Source organism: Carassius carassius, chromosome 18 (assembly GCF_963082965.1).
Source record: "Carassius carassius chromosome 18, fCarCar2.1, whole genome shotgun sequence".
In the NCBI taxonomy this organism is placed as follows: Eukaryota; Metazoa; Chordata; class Actinopteri; order Cypriniformes; family Cyprinidae; genus Carassius; species Carassius carassius.
The window spans coordinates 3,839,714-3,855,033 of record NC_081772.1 but is presented as its reverse complement, the minus strand read 5'-3'; the positions used below and the strand labels follow the sequence as shown (position 1 = coordinate 3,855,033).

Here is a 15,320-nt window from a genome sequence, read left to right as displayed (position 1 = left end):
CAACTTGTAATACGTTGTACAAGTCTAAACTTACCCCTTCAAACTACTATTTCTTGACGCTGAAAAGCCTTGGGAAGTTGACGTCTTTTTTTTTGTGGGGGGGGGGGGAGGGGAGGTTCGCAGCGTGCATTAACCCCATGACATTAAATAAACCAATCAAAAGGCTCTGGAGGTTTGTACAGCCCACTTGGAGCTTAAGTCCCACCCATTTGGAGCTGGCTCCGACCTCCGTTTATACCCATCTCAGGTCAATAAGTGAATTTTTTTTAATTAAATGACATAAAATTAAACAAAACGACATATTATATTAATAAAACAGAAAATAAAGGGGAAATAAATATAATAAAATTAATAAATAAAAGTTACGCAGGCTACAGAAATAACTCATATTAAGGGTCACTGTATATGCAATCTGTATAAACCTAGTTTAAAACACACGTGCTACGTTCTTGTAGTCTTTGTATCCATGTTGTTTAAAAAAATCTACGTTTCATACATTTTCTATAAGAAAAATCAAGAACATAGTGAAATAATATAGTGAAAATACTAAATAAATATAACATAATACATTATTATTATCATCATCATCGATCAATAAAAACAATTTAATATAATGTTAAAAACATAATAAAATGTATTGTTCTTATATATTTGTTTTAATTAAAATTATCTTAAGCGCTATTGGCTGCGCATGCGCAGTATGAATAGAGACGCTGCACGAGAGGCCTAGCAACAGCAAACTGTCCTGCTTCTTTTCTCAGTGTCCTGTTAATTTAAATAGTATCTAGTATCAGAGGGGAAACAACAAAGCAACAAATATGGAGATCGGAACTGAGATTAGCAAGAAAATAAGGGTGAGATGTTTACAGTGCGTATTTGACACGGTTTAGCATGCTCGCTAATGAATGCTTACTACGCGTTTGTTGTTGCTCGTTGTTTTTTTTGCGTTTGTCTCATTAAATGTGTTTAAGGTGTTTTTAATGCAGTAAATAGTTTTTTTATGTTGTGTATTTGTAAATCAGCGATCTTCACTAACTACCGTAGTGTTGTTTAAAGGACGTTGGGATTAGCATGTAAATAATTTACCGTGTTATATCTGGGCCCATCATCGAGACTGTTTTGTAAAGGTTAAAGGTGGTTGTTAGTGTTTGTATGTTAAATACTAATGTATCAGTGCAGATACATTTTTGTTTAGTCTTTTTCTCATTTAATGTCATTTGTTTTTTTCAGACTGCTATCAAAGTAAAGTTGCAGGAGCTCGGCGCTTATGTGGGTAAGAGCTCAAAACAGATATGGATAATTTTTTTTTTTTTTAAATCAACTGCATTGTGTTTTCATCAGTTTTTGTAGTGCACTTACTGGAGAAAAAAGGAAAGTCTTGTGATCTGCAAAACAATAATTCAGCGAAAGTTTTAAAGAATGGGATCACAGTGACTCTTATAGCTGATGAACAATTATAGTTTCACTCTTGCATCTTGACTGACTTCATAGAAACTTTATATTTGTATTGCAAAGTGTTTGCAGCACAGCTGTATCCAATAAGACACTGTGAAACAACAAAGATGAAAATATACATAAATATAGCTATGAACGAATGAAATAAAAGTAAACAATAAAAATATAAGAATAAAATATTAAAAAAGATGTATATTGTAGAATTAAATATAGAATGCAAAATAATGTGCATAAGTTAACTGTAGTCTTAAATATTAAGACTCCGCAATGGATCTTCTGCAGTGAATGGGTGCCGTCAGAATTAGAGTCCAAACAGCTGATAAATATATCACCAGTAATTCACACACTTTATTTAACATCTTGTGAAAAGCTGTTTTATGAATTGGAAAGCTGGAGAAACCAATATTAATAAGGACAGAAGACTTGTTATAACCAGAAGCAACTGTTTGAAGTTTGATAGATTTGTTTCTTACAAAACACATAGCTTTTTGCTTCACCAGATGGTAGTTGATCAACTCATGGATTTTCAAAAATGAGAATTAGCCCATGAATTACTCCCCTTCAAGCCATCCTAGGTGTATATGACTTTCTTCTTTTAGACAAATACATTCGGAGTCCTTTTATCATGTCCCGGCTCTTCCAAGCTTTATAATGGCAGTGAATGGCTGTTGAGATTCAATAGTCCAATAGAAATCCAATAACGTGCATCCATTCATCATAAAGTGCTCCTCCTGTACCAAATTGATTCATTTGTGTAAGAAGAATATCCATATTTAAAACTTAATAAACCGTAATCTCTAGCTTCCACTAACTGCCATACGCACGTTCGTCAGAGAGTGGCGTTTCAGTGGATAATGCAAGTGGCTAAGCTCCAGTGAGAAAATGCTAGTCTAGCGAGAACCAGGTTTTGTTTACAGCAAAGAAAAACCAGTCTCATCTTGGTTTATATTGAAATCCTGGCGTTTATCTTTACAAATCCTCATTTTCTACTTCTAATCCATGACCAGTGTTTTATTTTGCTCTCTCTGCACTCCATGTTTATCACTTCTCACCGGAGCTTATGCTACGATTTCTGCATTAATGTGATGGTTCACTGAGCTTGTTCGGATCAGATTGAATATGTTACCATGTGCCTCTGCCAGATGAGGAGCTTCCGGATTACATCATGGTCATGGTGGCCAATAAGAAGAACCCGAAGCAGATGGCAGACGACCTGTCCTTGTTTCTAGGCAACAATACCATCAAGTTCACCGTTTGGTAGGTGAAAATCTCCCTATTTACATTGTGATGTTTTAAGTCTCTTCTGCTCACCAACAGTAATATTGTGAAATATTATTCAAATTTGAATGTAGCCTAATTTATGCCTATTACTTATTAGTTCAATTTTCAGCATCTTTACTCCAGTCTTCAGTGTCACATGATCCTTCAGAAATTATTCTAATAAGCTGATATGCTGCTTAAGGAATGTTTCTTATTATTATCATCAATGTTGAAAACTTTGCTGAGAAAGTAATAAATAATGACGTTAATGCTGTTTGTGTGTGTGTTGTAGGTTACATGGTGTTCTGGAAAAGCTACGATCGGTAGCAACTGGTATGTTTCATATTGGAGATCATGTTAACAGTCATGTGATGTGACTTTGCATTCTATAGCACATTGTTTTACTTAATTGTTTTTCAATTAATACAATTAATAATAACATAACTTGGTCTAGTATTTAAACTTTGAATTATATTGTGACCTATTGACTGAAAAATGTAAGTTAAACCATCTGTATGAGTGTTATTTTCAGATTATATTTATATAATATTATCATTTTGAATTGGCAGTTATTTCTATAATTTTTAGTCATTTTATTGTGTGCATTAGTCGTTTTTATTAGTTTGTATGTTTAATTTGTTTTTATATCCGTTTTAGTTTTTGTAGTTTACCAGTAAACTTTGTGTCTAAACTTATTTTGGTTAGTTGCCAAGGCTGACTGAAAGTGTTGTTAAGTTAGTTTAATAATGTTTGTATTTGTTTTGCAGAGCCCACATCGATCAGTCCATCCGTTCTAAACTCGGAGTCCAGCATCCCAGCAGAAAACAACAGGAGGGGGGCGGAGCCTCGTGCTCTTGCCGTTTCCAGCTCACGTTCTGATAAGCTGGAGGGGCGTGTCTCAAGCTCCGCCCATGAGAATAGCACCAGGTATTTTATTCCCATGAGTGGATCCACGAATCACTCAAAAATTTGACTTAATCGCGAATACTAATTACTACAAGCTCACCAGTTTTTATTTTATCTAGAAGGAGAGGCTCTTCTGAAAGACCCTCCAGACTCACATCTGCTGTCATACCGCTGATGGAGGCATCGGCAGAAGCTGTGATTGACATCAAGCCCGATCTGGATGATGATCTCATTGCCTACGACCCCCTGGAGCAGAGCTTGACCTCTCAGGCTTTATACAGCCGTTCAACTGCGGCCAGGGCTCGGCCAGCGCTGGAGTCTTCAAGACAGACTGCGCACGCTTACAGGTCCTCAGACGTCACAAGAGGTCAGGAAAGGTCAGGTTCCAGCCATGGCCGGGGCTACAGGAGCTCAGCGGAGAGCAGCAGGGTGAGTGAATTTCGATGCAGTGAAAGCATTAGTTCAGTCCTGTGCTGGCGCTGTAGCTCATCACCTCATTGAATGAACCCTTCTGGCAGGAATTGTCCCGGAAACGCAAGGCTCCCGTAGCCAGTTCAGTGGTTCGGGTTCATAGATGTCATGAACGCGGACAGGAGAGTGATGAGGAGGAGGAGGAGGAGGAGGATGAAGATGAGGAGGACTACGGTATTGCCAGCAAAGTGTCTCTGCCATTGAAACCTGAGCGCAAGTACGTTCCTCTGTGAAATAGTGGAAAAGATATTTTTAGAGTCTGGTTATTAATAATTGATTGTTTACTCCTCTCAGAAATAGTTTGGTGTTTTGTGTGTGTTTCGCAGGCCTTTCCTCCCACCAGCCAAACAAGCCAACAAAAATCTGATCCTCAAAGCGATCTCGGAAGCTCAGGAATCCATCAACAGGACCACTACATACACGGGTTCACCATGTACATTTAATATTATACTTAATAAGAATTAGTTTAACACCGTGTAGTTATTTACGGAGCCCCGCGCATGACATGGAAGAATTTGTTTCCATGAATGAAGAATTTGCTTCCTCTTTTTAGTAAGTTGTGGCCATGGAGTAATAATTCGTTTTTGATTTAATTAAGAGAATGAATTAGTACAACGCAGGTTATTAGAGTTAACTAAAACCAAAACTGAAATTTAAACTATTAAAAAATTGTTACTTGAAATAAAATAAACACAAACTAGTACTTGCAAAGGCAACATTTCTCATTTTAATTTAGTAATTTGATTGGTTCATTTTGATTTAATAGTTTATTTTAATCTTTTAACTTGATGTACTTAAATAATTAAAACTATATAAAAATATATAAAATAAAACAAACTAATAAAAAACACAAACACACAACAAAACTAAAACTTTAAACAAGTGCTGTCATATGATTAATCACATCCAAAATAAGTTTTTGTTTACATAATATGTGTGTGTACTGTGTATATTTATGTATATAAATAAAATACACAGACAGCATGTATCTTGAAAATATTTCCATTTATATTCATGTAATTGATATTATATAAATAATGTAAAAGTATAAACTCTATTTTTCTTAAATATATAATGCGTGTGTGTGTGTATTTTTATATATATATATATATATATATATACAAAATAAATATACACATCACACACACACATTATGTAAACAAATTTATTTAGGATGCGATTAATCGTTTGACAGCACTACTTTAAACTTAAAAAACATTCAAAATTTAAATAAAAACTAATAGTATCTCAGTCATACTAAAATAAAATCGAGTTTAGTTTATTTCGATTATTAATTTATAAAGTACTTTTCATAACAACAGAAGCTGCATCCAAAGTGTATGAAATTAATTCTTAATTCATATCCATGATTCATCTAAAACAAGGGTACAAATTGGTGGCTACAGTACATATATTGTTGTCTGCATATCATGTGTGGGACACTGTAGTTATTAAATATTGAATTGTAATGTGACCCATAGACATGTGAGCGTTAATCTGTCTGTGAAAATGCTATTTTAGCATTGTTTATATACTATTGTGTTTTTCTTAATATTTCGAATTTGCTTTTTTTTTCATTATTAATTTTGTGCTTTTGTAATTATTAGTTTAATACTGTTTGTGTAATTTCATTTTAATTTGTATATATTTACTGCTAGTAATTTTACTGCTTCAGCCTAAACTTATTTCAGTTTAATTTTCGTCTGTTTTCTTTTATATCAGCTTTATTTCAACAGAAATACTTTTAATAGTTGCCATTTTTGTTAATGATAATAACCCTGGTTCTGTATCCTCTTGTCCAGTTCCCCAGCGGCAGATGGTTCCTGTAGCTCCACGGACACGTTCAGTGAGTGACGAGATGAATAATGCTGCGATCCGATTGGTCCAGGAGCACCTGCACGCTCTCACGCCCCAGGACACGCTGCGCAATAGTGAGTTTCTGTTGCTTAAAGAAATTTTGTGTTCACAGAAGGGGCATGAAATCAAACAACAAATTGATTTCTTTTGTGTTTTGCAGCACAATCCATAGCTTTAGCATCTCGTCTGCAGTTGGAGCTTCCAGAAGAGGACACTCGAGAGCAGCTCAGTGAATACCGTGAGTGATATGATCTAACTTTGACCTCTGACCGTAAAGTCCATCTTAGTTGTACTATGGAAGTCGTTCAGTCACATTCTGTGAAGCTCAGTAGTCTCATGTAGCCAGACCTTTGACTAAACACACAAATATAGACAAGAAGAGACCATCAGCATGTAAAGCAACTGACCGTTTAGAATATATTAGAATATACACTATCATTAAAAGGATTGGGGTCAGTACAAAAGTTTTTTTTTAATAAATAATTGAATACTTTTATTAAACGAGGACATTTATAATGTTAAATTTTCTGTTGAACTATCAATTCATCAAAGAATCTTAGAAAAATAACGTATTACGCTTATCAAAACAGCAGTGTACTTAATCGGATTATTATTATTGTTTTTTTTAATTCAGAGCTGCAGGTTTTAGAGGCGGCGAGACTCAACGCTTTGGACACACGTTCATTCGTCATGAGGAAACCGGAGCTTGAACAGACTCCACCAGTCAGGAGCAGGCTTAGCGCTGTCAATCAAACTGAAGACACACCCATCGCACCCCGAATGGTGCAGGCCAGGTATGACAGACAGGTTTCAATCAAATCAATGTCAAGTTCCATATTTTTATGCATACACATTACCATGCAAAAGTTTGGGGTTTGTAAGATTTTTTTTATGTTTTAAAGAAATCTTATGCTCACCAAGGCTGCATTAATTTGATCAAAAATACAATAACACCAGTAAAATTGTGAAATATTATTCCCATTTAAAATAACCATGTTCTGTTTGAATATATTTTAAAATGTAATTTATTCCTGTGATGCAAAGCTGAGTTTTCAGCATCATTACTCCAGTCTTCAGCGTCTCACTCTGTTCCTCTGCAGAGAGAGAGCGGAGGTCGTGGAAGCAGCAAGTCCAAAGTTCATTGTGACATTAGATGGAGTTCCCAGTCCGTTAGCAAACCGCACAGATCAGGAGATGGAACCTGAGGACGAGTTTAATACGACCCCTGACCTTCCCGAAAATAATGGACCCAAAGCTGCCGTCCACCTCAGACTCGGCACTGACTTTCTAAACACTGGCAGTAAGACGAGTGTACTCATGTTTTAGAAGTCTTGTAACTTGTACCACGATATATATATAAATTTAACAATACAGTTATTTTCTATAAAATGTAATATTAATCTGCTCTAATGGATGTTATGCCAGTTTATTTTGCACTAAACCCGGTCCAGTCTTGTAATTGTAGTCATGTGACTTATCATTTGTTCTAGCTGTAGTCAACATTCCTCTCAATATTTGTTCTCTGCTCGCCCTCATTCTCTGTCTTTCTCCTGCAGATAGAGAGTTAAACGAGGTGGAGGACATGGATGTAGAGCCAGTTCAGACTAAACGACAGAAACTTCCAGAACGCTGCAGGTTTTGGCCTGCGTGCAAGAGTGGAGACGAGTGTGTGTACCATCACCCCAACACACAGTGCAAGTGAGAACATATGTTAACCCCTCATGACTGAACAAACTCCCACTATAAACCCCACCTAACACACAGCATGGAGGACTACTCAACCAACTAGTCTTTACACTTTTATTATTCAATTTTCCTTTTTTTTTACTTTTTCTTTTAATCTCTTTTTTTCATTTTGGGATTATTTGTTTCTCCCCTTTTTGTGATTTACAATGACTTATTTATAACAAGTTAACAACAGAGTACTCTGTTTTATTATTATTTTACTCTTTGATTTTCTTTTTCGTTAACTTATAACCTTTGTTTTTCTTTCCTCTTGATATTATCGGTGGTGCTGGAAATGAGTAATTAATAATAAATTAATAATTAGAGACATATCTATCCATAGTTGTACATAGTGATGCATATTATGTAAATATGTTGTTTTTGGTTCTGTTGCAGAATATTTCCCAACTGTAAATTTGGCAACAAGTGTCTGTTCATTCATCCAAACTGTAAGTTTGATTCCAAGTGCACCAAAGTGGATTGTCCATTCACACACGTCAGCCGCAGACTCAACAGCAACCCTACAAGAGCTGGTGTGTAAGACGAAGATTAAATACATTGGAATGTCTTATAAATGGCTGCTGACTTTTGACCTGTGACCTTTGACCCTACAGAACCAGCTCCAGCCAGCAGCGTTTGCCATTTCTTCCCAGAATGTAAAAAGCCAGACTGTCCGTTCTACCACCCTAAAGTGAGAATTACATCAGCCTGTTTCACTTTGAGGGATTTATTTGTGTTTGTTTTTTATTGTTTATTAAGTTTAAAAACTTCAACTTCTTTAACATGTAAGATAAAAACCCAAATAAATCAAAAACCTGATGTATGTCAACATAAAATCCTCATGCTACTATCCGTATTGTGCATGTTATTCCAATTTTTGGGTTTTATGAACCTAATTTCTATATTTTTATGCATGAACTTTTTTAACAGTTCTTAAATACACTTTTGTTCATATGCATGTCCCTCGTTTTTGTTTTCTGCAGCCGTGTAGATTTGCGGCGCAGTGTAAGCGAGCGGGCTGTACTTTCTACCATCCAGCTGTGGCAGTGCCGCCCAGAAGTGCTCTGAAATGGACCAAAACACAGAACAGGTATCACAAACTCACAGACGACTGCAGCCAAGCCTTGGAATGTACCTGTGAATCAAACTTCTGTAATCAGTGATTGTCTGTCTTTGCCCGCAGTTGAGAAACACTCAAGTGAATGGTCACAACTGAGCTGCAGCGTTTCTGTGGTTCATCTGGAGCTTTGTCTCTTCTGACGTCATTCGGATCATTTCTGTTCTACTTAAGTTTTTTTGATTACTTTTTAAAACAAATTCTGAGTTTTATAAATTGCAAGTTTCTGTAAGCTGTTTGCAGAATATATTTGGTGTATTAAATGTAGACAATACACACACACACAAATGTCTTTACTCTGAAAATATGGATAAGTATCTTAAATATTCACTCAATTCAGTTTTGAAAGCCAAAGTGCGAGACAAACATGCGAGTCAGAGATTCTTTATTTTCTAGTCTAGAGTTCATGATCTTCAGGGTGGTAAAGTTCACTCATCAAACGGTAGATGTATGACGGAGCGTTTCCACCGATGTTTGAGATGAACAGAGTGATGAGTTCTGGAGGAACGTAGTCAAATACCGGACAGTGAGCGTTGACCTTTGACAAGATCTCACCTGGAAGCAGAAAACTAATTTCATGACAAATGTCCATAGAACAACACAGACGAACAACATAGTTTGTTTCTTCCTTAGAACAGATTTGGATCCGCTGCAGTGAATGGGTGCTGTCACAATTAGAATTTTATAAGAGGAGGTTTTCTAAGAAACATTGATCTTTAAGATGATCTGTAACAGTGCTTTCCACTTAACAAGCATTTTTTACAAGATGACATTTGATGGACTGGAGTGGTTTGGATTACTTTGTTTTTATCAGTGGTTTGGACTTTCATTCTGACGGCACCCATTTACTGCAGAGGATCCATTGGTGAGCAGGTAATGTAATGCTAAATTTCTCCAAATCTGTTTTGATGAAGAAACAAACTCGTCTACATCTTGGATGACCTCAGGGTGAGGAAATTTTCATTTTCAGGTCAACCATTTCATTAAAGGTTTTTTATTTTATTTTTCACTCAACTTTTTGTTGACAATTTCAATTAAGGGTTTTCTAACTGTACCCTTAAATTGTTTAAGTGTAAAGTTACTTCATAGGGGTAAAATGTTGCTGAGTGACATTACCTTCAGTAAAGGGAAGCACTTCATGTGGTGAAACGAATTTATGAAACATGTCCTCCTCGTTAGGAAACTACAACAACAAAGATGCAAGTTAAACCTCAAAAGCAGTATTTACAAGATCTTATCTACTGATGTCAATTTTACTAAATCGTGTAATGGGGGTGTCAGATACCTGCGGCGAGAGCTTGAACATGGGAGCGCAGACAATGAGGGGAGTGGAATGATGTTTGGCAGCCAGAGCCAGTGTGTGTGTGCCGTTAACGGCCCGCAGACCCCCGTTAGCCAGAACCGTCTGTGTGCCAATGATCACCTGAACAACACATGCAAGTGATTCAGTCAGGCATTTGAAACTTGAGTCTTTGTTTGACAAAAATGATGTTTGAAATCAAAATATTTCTAGTTGTGTGATTTTTGGATAGTTCATCTATCTGGATTATTCTATTGGGGAGTTGCACATCAATCCTTTGTTTCACCTTATTGACTCTTGACATTACAGCGAAAATGGCTGCATCTGGGATGACTGTTGTCTCGATGTCCTCTTTGGAAAGACTTGTGGCCATTTCATGCCCCTGATGGACAAAAAAAAAAAAAAAGAAGAGTTTTAATTTAGTCAAGTTATCTCGAAGGACCTCAGTTTACAATAGCACTAAATACACTTGCTGAAAAAAAAAAAATGAAGTTCAACTTAAAACATTAAAACTTTATAAAAATAGTAATAATAATATAAAATTAATTTAGATAATATAATTAAATATTTAAAATATTTATAAAAATTAAACCGTAAAAGTATATTAATAAGCATTAATCAAATTAAAATGCTTCATTTAACTTTTACAACAGCACTAAATACACTTGCTTAAAAAACAGACCAATGTGGTGTTAAACTTAAAACATTAATATAAAAAGTCCTAATAATATTAAATTAATTATTATATTTAATTATTTAGGTAATATTTTATTTTATTCAGATAATTTAATCTTTTAAATATTTATAAAAAATAAATCGTAAAATCTAATGTGTTTATTAATAAGCATTAATAATAAAATGCTTCATTTAACTTTAGTATAATTATACAAACAATATAGTACTTATTAAATTAAATAGTAAAAACGAATTATGTATTCATGATAATGATTTTTTTGAAGTATCATTTCAAATATCTATTAAATAAACTGTTGAATTAATAAATCATATGCATATTAATTGATCATTAACTTATGTATTTATAATTAATAATTATAATCATGTTAAAACGTTATATAAAGTAATTATTAATGCATTATTATTTAAGGCTTAATATTATATAATGGGTAAACATGCCTTTGTTATCATATGGTTAAACATGACATTGTTGTTAATTCTTGGCTATGGTTTCTACTATTTTGCAAGTGATGAGAAGTGTTTGAGAGCCGCTTTAGTAAAATGCAATGGATGCAAATATTTGCTCACTTGACAAAAGGGCGCACACTCTGCAACAATGACATGAAATTTGCGTTTCCGCGCTGCATCTTTCAGGAAAGCTTCCACTGTTCTGGAGCGGCCGATGGTCATGATCACCTCGTTGGAGTGGATGTGTTCCAGTGCCTGCATAGAGATGTTGTCTGTGGTGCCCTCTAAAAATAACAAGCATATTTAACGTAAAAAGAATATTTAAAAAGCAAAATCTTCTGATGATTCAGATGATGGATTCTCACCCAGTTCTGTCAGCAGTTCGTTTATGGCTTCAATGATGTTGGCTTTGAGATGAGGGAAGTGCTGTCTGAAGTTGTCCTCGCTGGATCCTCCAGATGTCAGCAGCTTGTGCAGAGACTCCTGTTGATCTGCTTCTTCAGTGCTGCCTCTGGACCTGAGGAGAGACACACAGGGCCGCCTCTAGGTTATTTGGTGCCCAAGGACGAGAGAGTACTCTCAGTCCCATAGACTCCCCATGTTAAAATGCCCAACTTTACAGCAGGAAAAAACATGTTTACAGCCTGGTTCACAAAATGATTTTGGTTTAAATAGCTAATTTTGCCCTTCATGACAACTGTGAGGGGGGTGAATTTTTTTATAACTCATCCGTTTAAATTATATTAAGACTTAAAGTTCTGCATAATTAAGGGCGTGGCCACTTGAGTGACAGGGAGATTGCCGCTGCTGACCATAGACTGTATAAAAATAGCTGCTGACACTGCCGACACGCTAGGTGGGCGTGGCTACAGCAACTAGCTCCCGCCTTTTTGCCCATTTTTGATTGTCCGGGAGAGTCGCGCGTTGACGCGCTGCCAAGATGGCGACGGCCCACTCTACACACTTTAGGCTTCAAAAACTCTCTTCAGTAGTCTACGGGTGACGTCACGGACACTACGTCCATATTTTTATACAGTCTATGGCTAAAACCAGCTGTCAGATGTTTTCGCGCCACTCCCGGTTGCTGAGCAGCTGAGTTTGAAAGCAGCCTGTCAGAGTGACTCAGTAGTTTTTTAGGATTGTAAATCTAGCAAAAGAAATGGACAAATACAAGCAGTGCACAGTAAAAGTGTACAGCGTGTGCGCAGCTTTCATAATACGATAGATACATTTAACTTTTTTTTTTTTTCTGCAATTTTGCGCCCCGTCCAGCAGATGGTGCCCCAGGCGGTCGCCTGTGTCGCCTGTCGGCAAAGCCGGCCCTGGAGACACATGATATCCAGATTATTCAGGTAGTAAATCTAAAAATGAAAAATCTGTCATTATTTACTTGCTATCATGATCCAAAACCAGTATGCTGATATTCGCCAGTTTTAAAACCACATTGTGTAGTTGTCCCTCTAGGGGTTGAAGCATGAAACTGCACGTTATTTTGCGGAGGAACATCGTTTCAGTCATTACGCAAGTTGTGCTTCGGCTCCGATATTCTGCGCGCATGAATCTGATGGAGCGAAGTGATTACAAGTGATCGCTTTATCAGTGCAAATATCACTGACATCAAAACTCGACCAATAATGAAAGAAAGATGGATATCCAAAACATACATCTTATAAGCAATTAAGTAGCTTATATGCCGCCGTTGTTTTGATTTAATGTCATCATTACAGAAGTTTGGCTATTCAGACGTTAAAAAATACCCATTGCTACTCATATCAGATAATGATGGAAATTATAACTTGGAAATACTATTTCTAAAAAAAAAAAAAAATGGATGTAGTAAGTGGTTTAAGCGATAGTCTGGATAGTAAACCAACATAAACATTGTTTTGTGAGCCTAGTTAACGCACAGCAGATGTGATGCAATACAAACTCTTTAAAAAAAAAAAATAATAATGACTTTGAAAAGAAAATCAGGAAATATTCAGGCATTCAAATTGATTTATCTTATCAAGTTGCTCTCTCTCGTGGACAAAATTATTTCATAGACCTCATCTGTCAACCACACTGTGATAATGGTGGAATCTGATTGGCTGCCACTTTCGTTATTCTTAATGGTGCAATCTGATTGGCCGGCTTGTTTCTTCTTTTGTCTGAGTGATATTTAAAGAACATGTTAGTCTGTGTGCCAAAACTAATGCATACCAAATTTCAACTTGTATAATAGTTTTTATTTACTCATTTAAGTTTAATGTATTAGTGGAAGAGAAGAGGGAATGAAATTATAAGGGCCAATTTGGATCAAGCTTGAGTGCCTCACCTTGCATATTCTTCTCGAATGATCTTCAGCACCCTGCGCACCATGTTACCGACGGTGGTCTCAGACGGCTGTCCTGCTGTCATCCGCCTGCCCTCCTTCCGTATGATTTCCATCAGATCACCTGAAGAAAAAATAAATAAGAACACACACACTCCAGTCCATCAAATCCTGTAAACCAGAGGGTGTCAAACTGGGGTATCCCTATGGGGTCGCCAGGAAGTGCTGGGGGTCAGTGAAAAAAGTGTTTAGAAAAATAAAATAAGTTTCAAATATTATATTTATTTGTATGTGTGTGTGTGTACATATATATATATATATATATATATATATATATATATATATATATATATAGTGTGTATATATATACCACACACAAAGAAAATTTTGATTAAAATTGAGTACATTAAGTAATGAAATAAAATAATAATTAAAAAGTTTATATTAAAATAATACAATATGGTTTTAAAATAACATTTAGATTAAAATAAAAAATTAGATTAATATAAATAAAATTTAGAACATTAAAGTGGCATTAATAAAAAAATTAAAATATTACATTTAAATCTAAATTAAAATTATTTTTTTTAAAATTTGAAATAAATATTTGATTAACACTATTAAAATGATGGAATGGTTACAAAAGATATATTACAGTAAATATTCAAAATAAAATTTTAGTCAAAATGAACAAATAAACTAAATATAACAGTACAGTACTACAGGAAGTAGAAAAAAAATGTAAATTAATAGCATAACGATAGAATCACATTTTGACCATATTAATAACATTTATTTTTCTCCGTATAAGCTGGAACTATTTACTTTAAATGTTAGCATGGGGTCCCTCACATAAGGATGATCATGTTTGGAATATAAAATGTGAAAGACTGAGAAGCTCTGCTGTAAACCCCGGACATTATTCAAAAGGAATTGCAAATTGTATTTGTCACTTCCCAATGCAATATAATTCCATACACACAGGCACGTGAAGCACTAAACAAACAGACAGAGAGAGTGACGTAACTGAAGTCGTGTCTCCATCGAAACAAGCATGAGCATCTGGAACAGCGCTGGGGTTCTGATTTAGAACAGCGGACAGCGCTCGGGTTCTGATCCGATCTCGAGCTCTCACTCACCGGCGTTGCTCCAGCGGGCCTGCGCGGTGATTCTGCGGAGTAAAGCGGTCGTTTCTCGGGCGGTTTCCGCGGAGCCCCGGGGGGATCCTGCCCCACTGCCGCAGCGCTTCAGCTCGGACAGAAACGACTCGATTCGCTCGGACAGCTCGGTCTCTTTATCCGAGCCGGGCATTTTAACAGATGTCTCAGTAAAGCGCCGATTCTGAACGAATTTCCCGTTACAGCTTGAACACTTGAACCGGACAGAAACCTCCTCCGGGTCATGAATCCTGCTCTTCTTCTGCTATTTAACGGCGATCAGGACTGTGTTGTAACAGCCCCACCAACCGTCCATCCTTCACTCACTCAAGTATCTTCTGGATTGCTAATGAATAGATTATACATAACAAATTGTTGCATGTAAAAACCCACGAAGTAGCCTATTAAAATGTTTCAAGCACTGTATATTATTTAGCATTTTAATATATGGCTATATAAAACATGCTGGTTTATAATTGTTATAATACTGAAGTTCATCATTGGTAAGATTTTTTAATATTTCAGAAAGTAGTTATCTCTTCTACTTACACTCACTGTCAAAAATACAGTAAAAACAATACTATTTTAATGCAATTACTATTAATAATGAATTAA

The 15,320-nt window shown here is 35.9% G+C and overlaps 2 protein-coding genes across 3 annotated transcripts; one reads left to right on the top strand and one right to left on the bottom strand.

Annotated features, from left to right (window-relative positions):
- The first annotated feature begins 693 nt into the window (after nt 1–693).
- LOC132092146 (zinc finger CCCH domain-containing protein 14-like) lies at nt 694–9,079 on the top strand. Of its 2 annotated transcripts, none has more exons than XM_059498244.1 (17): nt 694–854; nt 1,231–1,273; nt 2,598–2,712; nt 3,008–3,048; nt 3,483–3,642; nt 3,744–4,050; nt 4,140–4,309; nt 4,419–4,516; nt 5,895–6,023; nt 6,110–6,187; nt 6,584–6,743; nt 7,050–7,249; nt 7,506–7,647; nt 8,071–8,207; nt 8,289–8,365; nt 8,658–8,764; nt 8,858–9,079. In XM_059498244.1, the coding sequence occupies exons 1-17, from the start codon at nt 819–821 to the stop codon at nt 8,859–8,861; spliced, it is 2,004 nt and encodes a 667-aa protein (XP_059354227.1). In that variant the 5' UTR covers nt 694–818; the 3' UTR covers nt 8,862–9,079. The 2 variants fall into 2 exon arrangements, with proteins under 2 accessions (XP_059354227.1, XP_059354226.1); XM_059498243.1 differs by having other exon boundaries at nt 3,741–4,050.
- Nucleotides 9,080–9,159: 80 nt separating this feature from the next.
- Nucleotides 9,160–14,979, bottom strand: LOC132092147 (translation initiation factor eIF-2B subunit beta-like). The gene is made up of 8 exons (XM_059498245.1): nt 14,688–14,979; nt 13,552–13,672; nt 11,600–11,751; nt 11,355–11,518; nt 10,378–10,473; nt 10,077–10,214; nt 9,908–9,974; nt 9,160–9,346 (listed from the first exon to the last, which is right to left on the bottom strand). The coding sequence occupies exons 1-8, from the start codon at nt 14,857–14,859 to the stop codon at nt 9,189–9,191; spliced, it is 1,068 nt and encodes a 355-aa protein (XP_059354228.1). The 5' UTR covers nt 14,860–14,979; the 3' UTR covers nt 9,160–9,188.
- Nucleotides 14,980–15,320: the final 341 nt, after the last annotated feature.

Bases quoted from the DNA above. Each gene is read 5' to 3' on its own strand.
- LOC132092147 (XM_059498245.1), bottom strand. From the start codon at position 14,859: ATGCCCGGCTCGGATAAAGAGACCGAGCTGTCCGAGCGAATCGAGTCG. The intron at 13,673-14,687 runs GTGAGTGAGAGC...TTTTTTCTTCAG, and splicing joins GGCCCGCTGGAGCAACGCCG to GTGATCTGATGGAAATCATA. The intron at 9,347-9,907 runs GTAATGTCACTC...TTCTGCTTCCAG, and splicing joins AGTGCTTCCCTTTACTGAAG to GTGAGATCTTGTCAAAGGTC.
- LOC132092146 (XM_059498243.1), top strand. From the start codon at position 819: ATGGAGATCGGAACTGAGATTAGCAAGAAAATAAGG. The intron at 855-1,230 runs GTGAGATGTTTA...TGTTTTTTTCAG, and splicing joins AGATTAGCAAGAAAATAAGG to ACTGCTATCAAAGTAAAGTT. The intron at 6,744-7,049 runs GTATGACAGACA...GTTCCTCTGCAG, and splicing joins CCCCGAATGGTGCAGGCCAG to AGAGAGAGCGGAGGTCGTGG.